A 17,351-nucleotide genomic window follows, 5' to 3' on the forward strand; every position below is an offset into this window, starting at 1 on the left:
AATTCCTGCTCGACGCAACAGTGAGAGTGGAATGCATGCAAGAAAAAACAATCAAGTCCGACGTGACTTGTAAAAATAAAAATAAAAATAATATTAAAAATAAATAATGTATGAAATAAACAAAAATTGTAGTCTTTTAAAAATTTGTGAATTCAAAACAAGGGAACTTAAATTAAGGGGAATGACTTCCACTTAGATGTGAATACTGTACATAATTTTTATAATATAGGGGTTAATTGGTTTACCTCTATAGAGCTCTAGCGCCATGGAGGGGGGTTTTTCTTGCTATTAAACAGTAATAAATTTATTGTCTTGCCTAGGGCAGTTTATAGTTATTCCATTAACTAGTCACCTTATTATTAATTTTAGTTGCTATTGGTGAGGTTTAGGTTTGTGATTTTTAAATCTTTATAAATGCTAGTTAGTGAGGGTATATATGTTTTCTAGGGTTAACATGTTACTATGTCTAGTGTTTATTAATTTGTCACTGAGTTGTCACTGGCTGACTGATTAACGGTTTTATTGTTGAAACAAATCTAGTTCTTGTTTTAAAATAAGTAAGAATGGGCAGAGTACTGGTGTTAGTGTAATGTATTACAGTCTTTATGCTCATGAGGGCGTTCACAGTTAAGGAGGGGAGCCAATTATTTTTTAAAGTGTAGCAGTCAAGCTGGGGAGTTGCAGCAGTTCAAGAAGATTTCATAGTGTTGAAGATATTTTCTTTTTCGTCGAGGATGACTTCAAGTTTCAGTAGCGGTGGAATGCAGACACCAAGATATTTTTTATTTTTGTATCAAAACTGGGGTAACTTGGGATCTGCATGGGCATTTTAGATGCATTTGCATACAAATTAACTGCATTATGATGTGTTTAACTTTATTTTTGTCAGTTTTAAGTCTACTTAAATATATTTATTGTACTATTTGAAAACATGTTCGTAGTGAACGTTTTTCCTAAACAATCACCATAGTGAGGTTTTGAGCTCACGACTCGTTGGAATAGCTAATTAAGGTCCTCTATGATTGTCTTTTACGATGTTAAAATCGCTCATCCCTAGAGTTTGAGCAAGGCAATGGCAGAGGTTTGCTATCTATAGCGTAAAAGGGAACGAGATAGGTTTTGACCTTAAGACTTGTCGCTATTGATCTTTAAGATCTTTTAGGATGGTCCTTACAACGTTAAAATATTTCTTTTGATGATTGATTTGGTGGACACGAGAGTAAATGAATTGTCTACCAAGTTGAAGTAAGTGAGCGAGACAGGCTTGAGACACCAAATTACACTAATTTTTTCAAAATTTTGTAGATCTTCCCACCTTTAAATATAAAATTTAGAGGTAAATTTCAAAATTTGTAGGTGGGATTACACTAAACCTAGGTATTTTTTGAGCACCGGTATGTAGCTTTGCCTTCTTCCTTGAGAGTTAGTGTGTGTGTTAGTGTGGGGCTGATTGCTTGTATGTGAGTGAGTGAGTGTGTGTGTGTGTGTGTGTGTGTGTGTAGTAAGCTTAGGTAGAGAGATAATTAAAAAAATGTGAGAGTGAAAGAGAATAGGAGAGAGAACGAATAGAGAGAGAAGCAGAAACAGAGAAAGGATGGGAAATAGAGAGAATTAGAATGCTGCTTGCTTGTGTGAGAGTGTGTGTGTATGAAGAATTGAGAGGATCAGAGAGTGACTACCTGCAAACTGAAGAGAGAGATGAAGGAAATTGATTGAAGAATCAAGACTATCCTACAAAAGTCGGGAATAGAAGCCAAGCTATTGGTCCAAAGCAATCATATCAAGACGATTCAAAGCAGTGAAAGGTTTGTCTACAAGTTGCAATATAAACAAATATAAACATACAATTCTACAATAAATAATAAATTTGAATGTTAAGCATAAGAATTTGATACATAGCTGAGAATATAAAATGGACTTCCATGTATGCTTTTTATTCTGCATCATTGTGAATGTCTGCTAGAGGTTAAATTTAGAAAATATTCCACGTTAGAAGCATTTAGATTGGGGAGAAAGTGAACATTTGTAAAAAATAAATCAATTGAATACAAATATTGCAATATTTCACCAATGTATTGTGTAAAGAGCAAGCGTATGGGCAATTGAGAGTTAAGGTTTGATTGTGAAAAGTAAAAATATCTTATCATTGGTCGAGTTCATATGTCAATTTAAATCTGTAAAGAAGCGTCTTTGGTTATGGTAAAAAAGAAGTACTTTTGAAATGAGACATTGAAATATAAAAATATATGTTATTTTTGTTGGTATGAGTAAAAAAGAAATGCTTGTAAAAGTGGAATTTCCAGGGAATTCATATGTCCTTTATACTTAGTTTTAGTAGATCGTAGGGCGTACTGGGTGTTAGAGAGTGTTAGTAAATGTTGGACTACGAAATTCAAAAAATTTAGCAAAATAAGTGAAATACGAATGCAATCATAAACTTGTTAAAATGGGTTTTAGAGTAGTAAATGAATGGAAAATTAGTGCATGTTTAGGATAGATAGGGGACCGTTGGACTAATTGAACGTCAATTAGAAGACTTGGAAGGCAGCGTTCACCCCTTGCCCCTATTGTATACAAATTCAATTATTCATTTCCATGGTTGATTGGTTCATGAGACTCTCTCTCTCTCTCTCTCTCTCTCTCTCTCTCTCTCTCTCTCTCTCTCTCTCTCTCTCTCTCTCTCTCTCTCTCTCTCTCTCTCTCTCTCTACGCTTCCGCATCGTCGACTTTGACATGGTAAGTCTGAGCCTTGGTGGAGGCTAAGTTGCATAGCCGCAAAGAAGAGCCAGTGATATCTTCATTATTGTCGACGTCATCCTCCCCTTTCACTACCTCCTACATTTTAAAACATTGTGGAGCTTTCCCTCTACTAGTCTGTGCCAGTTTCCCCCTCTCTATCATTAGCGTTTTGAGACACTAAGTCGACAGTCCACTACGCCCCTTACTCTCCCTATCAAGAACATTTTAAAACGTTTCCCTTAGGAGACCCTTTGATGTCGACCAATTTCCTCCCTACAGCATTGTCTGCTCTGCATTTTAAAATGTAGTCAGCAAACAGTGGCCCCTCCTTGGCACAGATTCCATTGTAGCGTTCTGAAATGCACTCCCCTTCCTAGCAACATCCCCCCCTCTCCACGATCGCTCCATCTTGAATCTGCTACAGCATTTTAAAATGTTGATGGAAGGTTTGTCCTTGATTGGCTATGGGAAGTGTGAAAACCATGTGAAGGAGGAGCTTGGGAGATGGTACAGACTTAGATCGACTTTGGACTAGTGCGGCCTTTGGAGGCAAGGCTCTTAGAGCCCAAGAGAGGGGCATCTACAACGACTTGAAAGAGTTATTGAAGGAGTTTTTGGAGCGGAATATAAGAGGCGAGGAGATTGGAGATTATTTTGCATCTTGGGATTCAGTGCCAATAGTTTTGGAGTGTGAGAAGATAACAGATTACCAGATTTTTCAACTTCAACATGTTACTAGTCAAAAATTCACAGATAAGGAGTTTTAAAAATAGTCCTTGAATGCACTTGATATAAACAAATTACACATAGTGACCCCCCCTGAGGCAAGAACTCACATGAAGATAAAGATAAAGGCAAGCTAGATAGAGATTACGATCATAAAGATTTGACAATGGAGATCAACATGGCACATGTGGCGGCAGTCACCTAGCTCGATGTCAGATTTCTAGTCAAAACGCAAGTGCCGCCACTAGCTTCAGCCAGAGAGAGGCTTGTGAGTGGCAGAGGGGCAAACAATGCTCCCTATAAATAGTTTGGACCCTTGTGTTGGAATTCAAGTTATCGATGTTTGGACCCGTAGGTCCGAGTTCAAGGCACATGCATCTAGGAGGGAACCAATCAAACGTATCTAAAACACCATGGATGAGTGCACCAATCCAATGTTGTTGGTCGGATCATGGATAGGATGTGTTTCAAGTTTCATTCTCTGGGAATATTATATTTTGGATGTGATGTGTTCACCGTTCACAAATGGGGATTCTTGGACATAGTGTGGTCTACAATCAAATTTTTTACAAAGGCAATTGATGCTCAAGATGGCATCATTCTTGGGTAAAATGTTAGGGGTAGCAAAACTAAGGTGTATCTAGTAGTCCAAGGCCTGATACTAGGGTGTCCATGGTAGTTCCTTCATCGACTTGGTGTCACTATTGATGTCCACTATGAGTTGCAAAGAGGGTCACTTAGGGTTTTGGCATCTCAAGTGAACTGGCCAATGTGATCTCATTATTTTGTTGTTCTTTCAGGTATTTATTTTACTTATTTGTCAAAGTATGGGTAGGCAATTTACTGAGGTTGCTATATAAGCAACGCCTTGCCTTCATTGTGTACATTCACAGGTCGATTTTCATAACAAAAAAGGGTAGCTTCTACAATAGTATTCTGCTGATTTTCTCTTCTCCCTATTTTCAAATGGAGGTGTGACCTTTTCTCATCTCCCCCCCTTGTACGCCTTACTCACGGGGGTTCGACCGACCCTTATATGAGCAAACCATTGCTCTAACAAAGTAAAACCTTTAATGTGGTCGGGTTCAGATGGCACGGCGGCAAAGAAAGAAAGAGGGGTGTTCAGCTAGAGCGGCAAGAAAATCTTGGATGAAAAAGCAGAACACCTCTCCGGACCCACAAAAAGCCTTGGCGACCCCCTTCCCCCCCTCGTCAGGCAATGGAGTTTGTCCGCCTTCTTGCTTGCATGAAAAGTGAGCGAAGCTTCAAAGGCTGAGTTACAGCTAATAGCTACCACATTGTGTGAAAACGAGCAGGGCAGCAGAATTTGTAGGCAAGCGGATTGCCTCTGCCTCCGTCCACAGTGGGGTTAGGGGTGAATTAGGTGCAATACGTTATCTCGATCCCCACTCAACACTCAAATACCCCTCAAATTTCAAAAATTCCCTTTGGGTGGATTGTTCAAGATTTTCTAATCTCTATTCCTTTTTGACAATTTAAATTCGTTTTGGAGTGCTTAGCAGGTAATTTGCAACAAATTACCTCGCAAAAAAAACAATTATGCCTAAAATTAATGAAGCAATTCATCCCAAAGCCTACATACCAACTCAACTTCTAGTTTCAGCATCTTGTATTGATAGACAATCAATCTTCTTGTGGGCTACAATTTTTTCCATCTTTGAGAAATTTTAGGATCTCTTTGATCTTTGATCTCTTTTCGCGTGCATTTCTTTGATCTCTTTTCGCGTGCATTTCTTCATTTCCTCAACAAACAGAAAAGGCCTAGCAGACGATGCGTTCCAAGCTCGTACTTGCCATGGGCACATCTGGTGATCCAGAAGAGCGGGCGTGCTGCGAGATGGTGAAGCAGGACTTAGGGCTGGAGACCGTGAAGCAGCTCGGTTGGGGAGGGCAGGGTTTGGTTTTACTCTGCCGCGACTCTGCGTCTGGCAATCGCTTCGCTTGCAAGGTGCTGGCCTCCCATCGTGATCGTCGTCATCATCATCGACTTTGCCGAAGAAGTCTGAAAAGAGGAAGCTTATAAAGATGAGGCCCAAGTAAGCTTATCAAACTTGCTGCGGGAGGCAGAGCCTGGTATCCTGCCCCTCATCACAAAGGTCGAGGGCGATGACGGGTGCGTCCATTTCTTTACCCCCTTCTGCGACGCGGGTGACCTCCTCGATAGAGTCAATGCATGCCCGATCCTCCATGAAAGGGAGGCTGCCCACGTTGTGGCGAGCTTGGCCTGAGCCCTCATCTCGTGCCATGCTCGGGGCACCGTCCACCGTGACATTAAGCCTGGGAACGTGCTTTTTCGCAGGTACGAGGCCACCAAAATGCAAATGCAGAGTATAAGTGCACAAGAATACATGAATTCTAGTTTGCAGAGTAATTCTATAATTAGTACTAAACTAGCTGCTGCAGGTGCACCAGGACTATATTCATTAGAGCTACATGAGGTGCTGCAGGTGCACCAGGACTATATTCATTAGAGCTACATGAGGAGAATCCCTGGCAGAGGCTTGATGACCCCCATGTTGGAACCTCGACCTTCCGTGCGCCAGAGCTCATCCAAGGACGCTACGACCATCGCATAGATATCTGGAGCCTCGGGGTCCTCCTCTACCTCATGCTCACTGACACCATGCCCTTCATTCAGCACCTTGCTCACGATGCCTCCGACAAAGACATCCATGCTGCCATCCTCTCCAACAAGCTCTCTCTGGATGGGTCCATCGACCTTGCTGCCTCAGCTCAGGACCTCCTCAGAGGCATGCTTTGCAAGGACCCCCAACATCGCATCACCCTCCAGCAAGTCTTGCATCATCCCTGGGTTGTCCTCAACGTCTCGAACTGTGGCCAGAAGACCCTGAGCCATGTCGTCGAGAAGAGCCCTACTCCAAACGCTGGCAGCAAAATTCACACTCCTGCTGGCTGTTCTGTATCAGCTCAAGCAGCTGACGTAGCTGTGCAGCCCAAGGCATTGAAGAAAGAACCTGTAATTCCTGGTACCCTAAACCACAATATTGTTGAGAAGAGCACTAGTATGCGAAATGCAGGTGTGCACACCGCGAGGAGGACATCTGGGCATCGACCTGCATCGGCTCAAGTTGCGCAACCCATTGTAAAGAAAGAGCCAGCTGTAGTCTCCAGCACTACAAACCATATTCATACATGCGCGGCGCGGTCAGCAGTAGGATCTCCAACTTCCACCATGAACGCCATGCCTCTCGGCAGCATCACACCAGCAGTAGCAGTGGGGCAGAATATCTCTATCTCATGTATGCCGGGAAACAGTAGTAGCAGTGCAAACGACGATGAGGTGGACGATGAGTTTCCCAGGTTTACAAGGGTAAAGCGACAACGAGTTCAAGTGCCATCAGCAGCATTGGCGAGTTGTGGAGGCTCATCAAAAAAGGCCAGCAGGCCACATACCCACCACCAGAAATTATACCTATGGAGCACCTCCTTGCATCTGCTAGCATTAACTGAAGCAGGAGCTAATCAGATAGGGCTGATATTTTTGAACTGGTGCATTCTACAGAAGGTGAGAGAAACAATATATTGAAGCTTTTAACATTTGGTGCAGCGGTACTACGAATACCGTCTGTTAAACGTACTTCCTGTAACTGCGCAACTGAAGACATCTCGTCTCAGATAATTTTGGACTACTCGTAGGGCTTTGATGCTGCAGGATCATTGAAAGATCCAAAACTGGTATAAAATCCGTGTACATTCAATCTGACTTTCCGATGTGTTTCTCTGTCAATTAATTACTGATTCATTGATTTGTTGAGAGTAGGTTGCTTCTTGCTCAACCATGACATACATGAACTGCCAAGCATGAAACAAAAACCACTTGTGGACACTCGCGTGTCAAAACAACCAACCCAATCTGAGTTCGAAAAAACATGTAAGTCTGGCGGCAATGATCCCTCCTTGGGATAAAACAAGCCAAGATGTAAAGTGCCACTAAGGTAGCGGAAAATCCTCTTGACAGTTGCCAATGCTTAGACCTTGGGCTATGCATAAATCTCCTAACGTGTGAGATTGCAAATTGAATATCCGGCCTCGTGTTGCATACATAAATGAGGCATCCAACAACAGTTTGGTAAAGAGTGACATCTGTAGGATCACGAACATCATGAAGACTCAATTTTAAACATGTTTCCATGGTAGTGGCAATAGGTTTACAATCCTCAAGTCCAAACTTACATATCAATGTCTCTATGTAACTGTTCTGACACAACCCGCAATACCACCATCACACTGCTTAAACTGTATGCCTAAATAATGATGGAGCAACCCCAAATCTTTCATCTTGAAAGTAGCATTCAAATCAGCCTTCAATTGAGCAATATGACTCTCATTTGGTCCAGTGATCAGCAAATCATCTACATAAAGAACCACAATGAGAAGTACATCACCCTCGCGCTTTACATACAATGTGCTTTTTGTTGGGCTATTACGAAAGCCTTGTTTGACCAAATGAGTGTCAGCTTTCTCATACCAAGCACGAAGAGATTGCTTCAACCCATACAAAGCCTTGTTACATTTGAACACTTTGTCCTCTTGTCCTTTCTTGACAAAACCGCGAGGCTGGGTTACATAAACTTCCTCAAATATGTCACCATTCAAGAAAGTAGTAACAATGTGTGATTGATGTACATCCCAACCAAAATGAGATGCTAATGCACATAGAAAATGTACAGTTCATACAACAACTGGAAGAAAAAGTCTTTTCATAATCTATGCCTTTTTATTGTGCATAACTCTTTTGCAACAAGTCGAGCCTTATGGCGATCGATCTCACCATCTCGCTTGCGTTTCAAGTTATAAACCCACTTTGTACCAATGGCCTTTTTGCCATGAGGCAAATCACATAAAGTCCATGTGTCATTTTCTATAAGAGCATCATATTCTGATTGCACAATAGCCATCCAATTTTCTAAATTCTATGCTTCATCAAAAGACATGCAGAGGTTCCTTAACATCATGTAAGCTAGACATAGCCAAAGCATAACAATCTGATGCATCAGAGGCATGGCCAGAGCCTGAACGGGTATGCCTAACAAAGGTACATCCAATTTACTATCATGCAATGTCTACACCAACCATTTTGGCATGCCTCTAGACTGCTCATTTTCATCCCTTTCCTCATCAAGTACATCATGTATATCTGCATCAGTAATAGGTTGATCTCTAACATTTTCAACAACCCCGATAGGCTGTACATTTGTCTTATTGGAATTTACATTCAAACTTCCACCACTGAAAAGTGGAAACAAAGTGTCATAAATGTCATGTGAGCTTCCATTAATGTCTCTAGTACATGACAGCAAGGGTTGAACAAAATCTTCCACAAACACAACATCCCGTGAAACCAAAATACGCTTTGTGGATACATCCTATAACCTTTGCTTTCAGCACTATAACCAACAAAAAAATATTTGACAGCTTTATCATCCAATTTTTTGCGTTGTGTTTGTGGCACCAAAGCACATGCCAAACAATCAAAAACACGCATGTGCTCAATAGAAGGCTTTCTATCATGCCATGCTTCATATGGAGTAATAGACATCTGTTTAGTACATAAGTGACACACATGATGGCCTCAAGCCAAAAAGACTCTGGCAAAGCTTGACTTTTGAGCATACACCGTACCATTTTCGTAAGTGACCTTCTTTTTCTTTCAACAACACCATTTTGTTGAGGCGTATAAGGCACTGTACATTGGTGTTTCATCCCACAACTAGCCATAAATGCATTAAATGCATGACACATATACTCCTCTCCTCGATCGGAATGGAGGGTGTCCATAGTACATTTCGATACATTTTCAGTCATAGCCAGAAATTGTTTGAAGCACATAAAAACTTCGAACTTCGCTTTAATCGAAAATACCCATGCACGCCTGGAGTAATCATCAATGAAAGTCACAAAGTAAAGGTAATTGTCGAAGGACGGAGTTTGCATGGGCCCACAAACATCATTATGCACAAGCTGCAACCTGCATGTGGCCGTAACTGAACCATCCTTAGGAATCTTAGAACGCTACATCTTACCCAATGATACAACCTTCACAAACATGTTTGACAGGTGCTTCAAGAAGCGACAAAGAAGCAACCATATTAGATTTCTGAAAATGCGGCAAACTGACAAAATTTTTAGATGCCTAAAACGTGCATGCCATAGTTTTGCATCTGGAAAAGCCCTTGTATCTGCAACTGCATTTGCAAAATTTTGTCCACACTTGTCATACAAAGTGAGCTTATATAGCCCACGACACAAAAGGCCAGATACAACAATATCATCACCAAAACTGAGATCATGAATTGTATATCTGTCATCCACAAATTTGACTACAAGTCCAAGTCTAGCAAGTAATATGATTGTCAGTACACTCTACACTAAAAGCCCATTCTGCATCAATATCAGCATCACAATCTCCTTTCACAGAAGAGTCAACAATGGCTGCATTTGTAGTGGAAGCAATATTTGTAGTGGAACCACACTCTTTCTTCTTAGCCTCTTTGGCCTTCAACTTAGGACACTGCTTGATCAAGTGACCATTAGCTTTACAATAATGGCAGCACATCTTCTTTTTGCCCTTATCACCAAAATTTCCAAACGAATTGCTTCCAGCTGAAGCATTAGGAACATAATTTTCACCACTCGCAGCAGACCATAAGAAGTGGTTGCATTGCTATTACCACCCTTTCTTTGAGAAGCAATAGAAGCCTGTTCAACTGCACACTGCCTAGTCCTATTCTTTTGGAAAGTGACTCTTGCAACAGCAATGTGCATAATGCATCAAACTTACAACTTCAATATTTTCTTGGGTCACAAGTCTCCAAGTACTAGCAAAAGTTTGGTAATAATCTGGTAAGGCATCAAGAACAGTCTGCACAAGGGAACTGTCTGAAATGACTTCACCTGTAGAGATAATTTGCTCATTGATATCCTTGACACCAACAAGGAAAGTGTCCACATCATCTTCCTCATGCATAATCTTCAATTCTAGCTCTTTATGTAGCAAAGCAATTTTAGCCTCATCGCGGCTTGCATAAAGACCGGCTAGAATATCCCAAGCCTGTTTTGCAGATTTCAGTGAACGAATGTGAGGAGTAATGGTGAGCTTCACACACAACACAATCAACGCATGAGCATGCGCATCCTTTACAACCCAACGAGCTTGTTCTGTCATAGGCAAAACAACTCTAATAGCAGCAATCCTTGCAACAAGTCCTGCAACATCCTCAACATTGCCTACATTCTTAGAACCAGGAAGTACATCAATGCCCTGCACAATATTGCAGATGCCCTTTTGACACAAGGACATGTTGCATCATGTAAGCCCACATAGGGTAATTGTCCCCGTCCAATCTGTCCTCAGTAGTAAACATCTTGAACACATCTGTGTTGTTGTCAGCCATGGAAAATGCTTGCACCTGATGTGAAAACTGCCTAAAATGAGGAGTAGCTGAGTGAGACCCGCACATGCTGTAAATCATAACCCGCAATAGACTATATGGGACATGTTATGCAGTAGTTGGCACTAATAAAAATTTTGCACAAAATGACGAAATTGCTTGCGCAGACCTGACTGTAGTGGAAACGGAGGCCGAAATGAGCCCGAATCAGAAATCTGAGCAGACTACACTCTACGAGCTCTCCCAAAAACTTTGTCGACCTGAAAACTCTCCCCAAAGCTCATCGAAATCGGAGAAAGTGAGCAGGCATATGCTGGAGCTGCTGGCAACTAAGCCCGGGAGGATGCAACTTGCTCTGATACCAATTGTTGGAATTAGGGTTGCAGGAAAACACACACAGCTTGGAGAAGATGAAGAAATCTCAAGGCACACAATAGAGAGTGTGTTACTTAGTGTGCAATGGAAAGATGGATAGCCCTAGAGTGATGGGCGTATATACAATGCACGGGGGAAAACACCTCCTAAAGATGGAAAAAATGCCCAGACGGTCCTAGTATAGTGTGTCCACACACATCACTACCACATGTATATGGTAACATATAGTAAATACATCCTCCAACATTTTAGCTCTGAGAACTAAAGTGGGAATGGTAGTTTTTCACAGGCGCTGACCGTCAAAGATCCTCACATTTCTCAGATACCACACAGACCATATAAACCAGTCACTAGACGAAGACATACAAACCAAATACCTTGGACTTATTTGTAGTAGAGAATAATCCAAAGGTCAAGGTGAATTTAGTGCACTTCGTGATGCATTCCACCAGTATGTAGCTCAAGCCCATCAGTCTATAACTTCTTTACCCTCCCAAAACAAGCGCCTCATTGTCTCAGGTTTACCACATCGAAAGCAATTATTGGTACCATATCCTTTTCGATGGAGCATAGAAGAGGTAGGCAATGAACCAGTTAGGGTTCTCCGATCCACAGATGCACTTTGAACTTGAATGGTATCCAAGATACCCACAACTGAGAAAATATATTATTCCACCAAACGGAATAGACCAGTGTTTGTTACATCTAGAAGAAGGATCATGCTCATGAAGCAAATACATGTAAAACTGGGATGTTTGAGAGTTTCACCAATTGGTTGCTGCGTGTGGAAAAGTCTAGTCTCGGTACCTATCTAGAGGATTGGTAGTTGGTGGTATTTGTAGGTTGTTGACACATGCACAAAGATTATACCAAGAGTTTCTGAAACCAAATCCTAGTCGGAAGCTCTCTCTCTCTCTCTCTCTCTCTCTCTCTCTCTCTCTCTCTCTCTCTTTTCTTTGAAACATGGAAAAGAGCCATGATATCATGATAATCCAAATTGTATACACAACCCAACAATGTGAGGCAACCTTGAGTCCTTCCACACCCAAGGCACAAGACGCTAGCAAGCCCACCTACTTGTACATGGCCCTATACAAAGTCTGAACTCACAAAATTGCACACAAGAGAGTGCCTATTTGTTTAGAAGTCCTTGTCCTTCTTGTCGCCCTTCTCTCTCTCTCTCTCTCTCTCTCTCTCTCTCTCTCTCAAGATCAAGAGGATGCACCGTCAAGTGTGTGGGTAGTGTTCTTTGTGTTGAATGAAGTGAAGGATTGCCCGTCACATTAGGAGAAATATGAACCTTGCATGGGCCTTGTAAGGAATCCTAATTTTTAGGGATTAAGGCTAATGTTGTGTGGGGTTTAGGGGGCAAGGGCATTGAAGAAGGTAGTTTTGAGTAGGCTTTTCTAGCCTTTTTTTTAGACAAATGTAGGATGTGGACCTAAAGGGTTGCTTTCTCTCTCTAGCTTTTTTTAAAGTGAAGGAAGCATAGGGGTGTGTCCACATCAGCAATTCCGTGGGTCAAAAAGAGTCAAAATTTGACTTTTTTAAAAAAAAATCATTTTTATTTATTTATACTTAAAACTCCCTCCCAACATATATACATATCCTTTTGGATACATTATTTGGCCATTGGATACAAGATTTAATTTTTGTAACCTTAGCCTATGGAAGTCTTAATGGAGCTGAATCTTAGGTCTTTTAAGCCCCATTCAAGCACATTGCTCTTTTCCAGGTTGTCCCCCTTTGGATTCCTATTTTCTCTCCTTTGGATCCTTGACAGAGACCAGTCTGACAGCCTTACCAATATTCTAGCTTTTACTCCCCTAGTGCTTCCCCGTATTAAATGATCATTTTAGCATGAGAAAATCATTTGGTAGTATTAGATATTAATCTTTATGACAATACCTCTCTCTTGAAATCATAGTCATCCTCCACTATGAGGTAGAGAAGATAAAGCCTAGTCATCATTAGTCCATTTGCTAGCGGGTAGAGGACCCCTATTTTACCCTACGACATCGTCTTAGAACTGATGACAAGTGGATTTGGTGCTTGAGAGCGTTAGCTGCCGTTGCAAGCATGTTTGCACATTAGTCGGTATCAATCTTCCATAGTAGAGTGATAAGCTCTACTTGGTGTTCGGGAGACGTTGTCTCCACAAACATGATCCTAGTCATGCATACTTATTAAAATTTATACACAATAAAGAAAAAGAGAGTCTTATAAGACAAAAACTTTGTTCATTTATACATATCTACATTTGCTTACTCTACGGAATTATTGTAAGTATTGACAAGGTTTAGGTTATCCTTTAAGTGTATGCCTTGCATCCATCTAGCATCTTTAAAAGAATAATTTTTAAACTTGATAAGATATCATCAAATAGTCTTACATTTTGTTTAAAGGCTAGGGCTCTTATGTGCTTATCAGCAATAGCCTTTTGCCTTTGCTGAAAAATGATAGCATCCTTAATCTTTTGGAAAGATTCTTGTAGGTCTCGGCTATATTCATCTGCAACGAAGATCTTCCCATGTACTTTGAGTAGCAAGGGACTTTTTGATCTTCCTCTATCACCTCAATAGGTGCTTTTCCCATGGAAGTATGTACAATGTTATTGTAAGCATACTCCACAAAGGGTAAGTAGTTCTCCCATTGGGACTTTTGATTTACTTCTGTGACATAAGATTTTAGTAGATAAAGAACGGTTAGGGTAGCTATTTCACTTTGGCCATTCGTTTGGGGATGATAGTTCAAAGAGAAGTTTAGACTTGTACCTAAATCCCACCTAAATTATCAAAGAGACCGTTCCAAAAATTACTGGTCATTCTAGGATCTCTACCTCACACTATGTACATTAGCAAGTCAGGGTACTTGAAGATTTGTGATATAAAGAGGGTTGCCATTTGATGGGATTTGAAAGTATTTTTGACAGGTATGAGATGTGCTTGTTTGCTAAACCTGTCCTCTTTTGTCCATATTCCTGTATTCCCATGGATAGACTTGGTTAATCCAAAGATAAAATCCATGCATATGCTCTCACACTGTGAATTAGAGATTGGCAAAGGTTGAAGCAATCCAGGTTGCTTCCCTCTATCAAACTTTGTCTTTTAGCATACCACACATTCTGAAACATACTCTTGTATATTTTCTTTCATGGAAAGGCAATAGAAATATGTTTCTATCCATTTTAGGGTAGATTGAATCCCATTATGCCGCACAAGAGGAGCATGCGATTCATACATTACTTTTTCACGTATTGAGTTAGTAATGCATAGTCTATTGCCATAGAGAAGATAACCATCTTGTAAGGTAAATGGTTCTTCTTTCTTCACTAGTGCAAGGGATGAAATCACATCTCTAAAATTGGTATCAATAGGGTACTCATCTATCATAGAAGATAGATCATTGTGAGCTGCTATGTAAATTGCATTCACTTTTGGTCGTCTTGAGAGTGCATCGGCTACTTGATTATGCTTGCCAACAATGTGAGTGATATGAAAATGAAATTGCAAAAGGAAAATTTCCCACCTCATTTGTTTGTCAGAGAGCTTGATCTGCATCATGAATTACTTAAGGCTTTGGTGATCCGTCCGCAGAATGAAAGGAGTCCCCAAAAATAGCGCTTCGACGAGTCTAGAGCATGTAGAACTGCTAAGAGTTCCTTCTTATATATGCATAGAGCTTGGTCAATAAGGTTGATCGCGTCATCAACTTTCATAGGCTATGGCGTGCCCTTCTTAGAGCAAAATAGCTCTAAGTCAATCACCACAAGTGTCGCATTGGACCTCAAATGGTTTTGAGAGATCAGACAGTGTAAGCATAGGCTGAGAGATAAGCTTCTCTTTAACACTAGAATGGTAACCTAACAGGACATAAAAGTGTCCTTTCAGGGTTTTGGGAAAAATTTCCAAAACCATCGTAGATCCACTCATTTTGAAAAATCCTTTCATGAGCTTATAGTTTAATAACTAGTACATATGCAAAAAATCAGAAACTTGTAATTTTTCTCATCCCTTGGTCACTACAAGCCTCCACAGTTGATGGACCAGTGCATTTTGCCCAAAACAACAATTTCTACAGTTGATTGCATATAAATATGAGAACGCAAACTTGCTGCGGGAGGCAGGGCTTCTTCACCACCTTCGTGGCTTGCCTGGTATCTTGTCCCTCATCACAAAGGTCGAGGGCGATGACGGGTGCGTCCATTTATTTACCCCCTTCTGCGACGCTGGTGACCTCCTCGATAGACTCGATGCATGCCCGATCCTCCATGAAAGGGAGGCTGCCCACGTTGTGGCGAGCTTGGTCCGAGCCCTCATCTCGTGCCATGCTCGGGGCACCGTCCACCGTGACATTAATCCTAGGAATGTGCTTTTTCGCAGGTATGAGGCCACCAAAATGCAAATGCAGAGTATAAGTGCACAAGAATACATGAATTCTAGTTTGCAGAGTAATTCTATAATTAGTACTAAACTAGCTGCTGCAGGTGCACCAGGACTATATTCATTAGAGCTACATGAGGTGCTGCTGGTGCACCAGGACTATATTCATTAGAGCTACATGAGGAGAATCCCTGGCAGAGGCTTGATGACCCCCATGTTGGAACCTCGACCTTCCGTGCGCCAGAGCTCATCCAAGGACGCTACGACCATCGCATAGATATCTGGAGCCTCGGGGTCCTCCTCTACCTCATGCTCACTGACACCATGCCCTTCATCCAGCACCTTGCTCACGATGCCTCCGACAAAGACATCCATGCTGCCATCCTCTCCAACAAGCTCTCTCTGGATGGGTCCATCGACCTTGCTGCCTCAGCTCAGGACCTCCTCAGAGGCCTGCTTTGCAAGGACCCCCAACATCGCATCACCCTCCAGCAAGTCTTGCATCATCCCTGGGTTATCCTCAACGTCTCGAACTGTGGCCAGAAGACCCTGAGCCATGTCGTCGAGAAGAGCCCTACTCCAAACGCTGGCAGCAAAATTCACACTCCTGCTGGCTGTTCTGTATCAGCTCAAGCAGCTGACGTAGCTGTGCAGCCCAAGGCATTGAAGAAAGAACCTGTAATTCCTGGTACCCTAAACCACAATATTGTTGAGAAGAGCACTAGTATGCGAAATGCAGGTGTGCACACCGCGAGGAGGACATCTGGGCATCGACCTGCATCGGCTCAAGTTGCGCAACCCATTGTAAAGAAAGAGCCAGCTGTAGTCTCCAGCACTACAAACCATATTCATACATGCGCGGCGCGGCCAGCAGTAGGATCTCCAACTTCCACCATGAACGCCATGCCTCTCGGCAGCATCACACCAGCAGTAGCAGTGGGGCAGAATATCTCTATCTCATGTATGCCGGGAAACAGTAGTAGCATTGCAAACGACGATGAGGTGGACGATGAGTTTCCCAGGTTTACAAGGGTAAAGCGACAACGAGTTCAAGTGCCATCAGCAGCATTGGCGAGTCGTGGAGGCTCATCAAAAAAGGCCAGCAGGCCACATACCCACCACTAGAAATTATACCTATGGAGCACCTCCTTGCATCTGCTAGCATTAACTGAAGCAGGAGCTAATCAGATAGGGCTGATATTTTTGAACTGGTGCATTCTACAGAAGGTGAGAGAAACAATATATTGAAGCTTTTAACATTTGGTGCAGCGGTACTATGAATACCGGCTGTTAAACGTACTACCTGTAACTGCGCAACTGAAGACATCTCGTCTCACATAATTTTGGACTACTCGTAGGGCTTTGATGCTGCAGGATCATTGAAAGATCCAAAACTGGTATAAAATCCGTGTATATTCAATCTGAATTTCCGATGTGTTTCTCTGTCAATTAATTACTGCTTCACTGATTTGTTGAGAGTAGGTTGCTTCTTGCTCGACCATGACATACATGAACTGTCAAGCATAAAACAAAAACCACTTGTGGACACTCGCGTGTCAAAACAACCAACCCAATCTGAGTTCGAAAAAACATGTAAGTCTGGCGGCAATGATCCCTCCTTGGGATAAAACAAGCCAAGATGTAAAGTGCCACTAAGGTAGCGGAAAATCCTCTTGACATCTGCCAATGCTTAGAC

General features: G+C 41.8%; 1 protein-coding gene and 3 pseudogenes across 1 annotated transcript; all 4 read left to right on the forward strand.

Annotated features, from left to right (window-relative positions):
• Positions 1 to 5,286: 5,286 nt before the first annotated feature.
• On the forward strand, positions 5,287 to 6,064 carry LOC147436654 (uncharacterized; the record flags this gene model as incomplete). The annotated part of the gene is made up of 2 exons (XM_086487883.1): positions 5,287 to 5,785; positions 5,934 to 6,064. Coding segments are annotated over exons 1-2 (324 nt in total), but the record flags the coding sequence as incomplete, so codon positions are not given.
• Positions 6,065 to 6,094: 30 nt separating this feature from the next.
• On the forward strand, positions 6,095 to 6,947 carry LOC147436655 (uncharacterized; annotated as a pseudogene).
• An 8,515-nt stretch (positions 6,948 to 15,462) lies between these two features.
• Positions 15,463 to 15,934, forward strand: LOC147436656 (uncharacterized; annotated as a pseudogene).
• Positions 15,935 to 15,964: 30 nt separating this feature from the next.
• LOC147436657 (uncharacterized) lies at positions 15,965 to 16,817 on the forward strand (annotated as a pseudogene).
• The last annotated feature ends 534 nt before the right edge of the window (positions 16,818 to 17,351 follow it).

This window comes from Adiantum capillus-veneris, chromosome 18 (genome assembly GCF_014529385.1).
Source record: "Adiantum capillus-veneris isolate H3 chromosome 18, ASM1452938v2, whole genome shotgun sequence".
NCBI lineage: Eukaryota > Viridiplantae > Streptophyta > Polypodiopsida > Polypodiales > Pteridaceae > Adiantum > Adiantum capillus-veneris.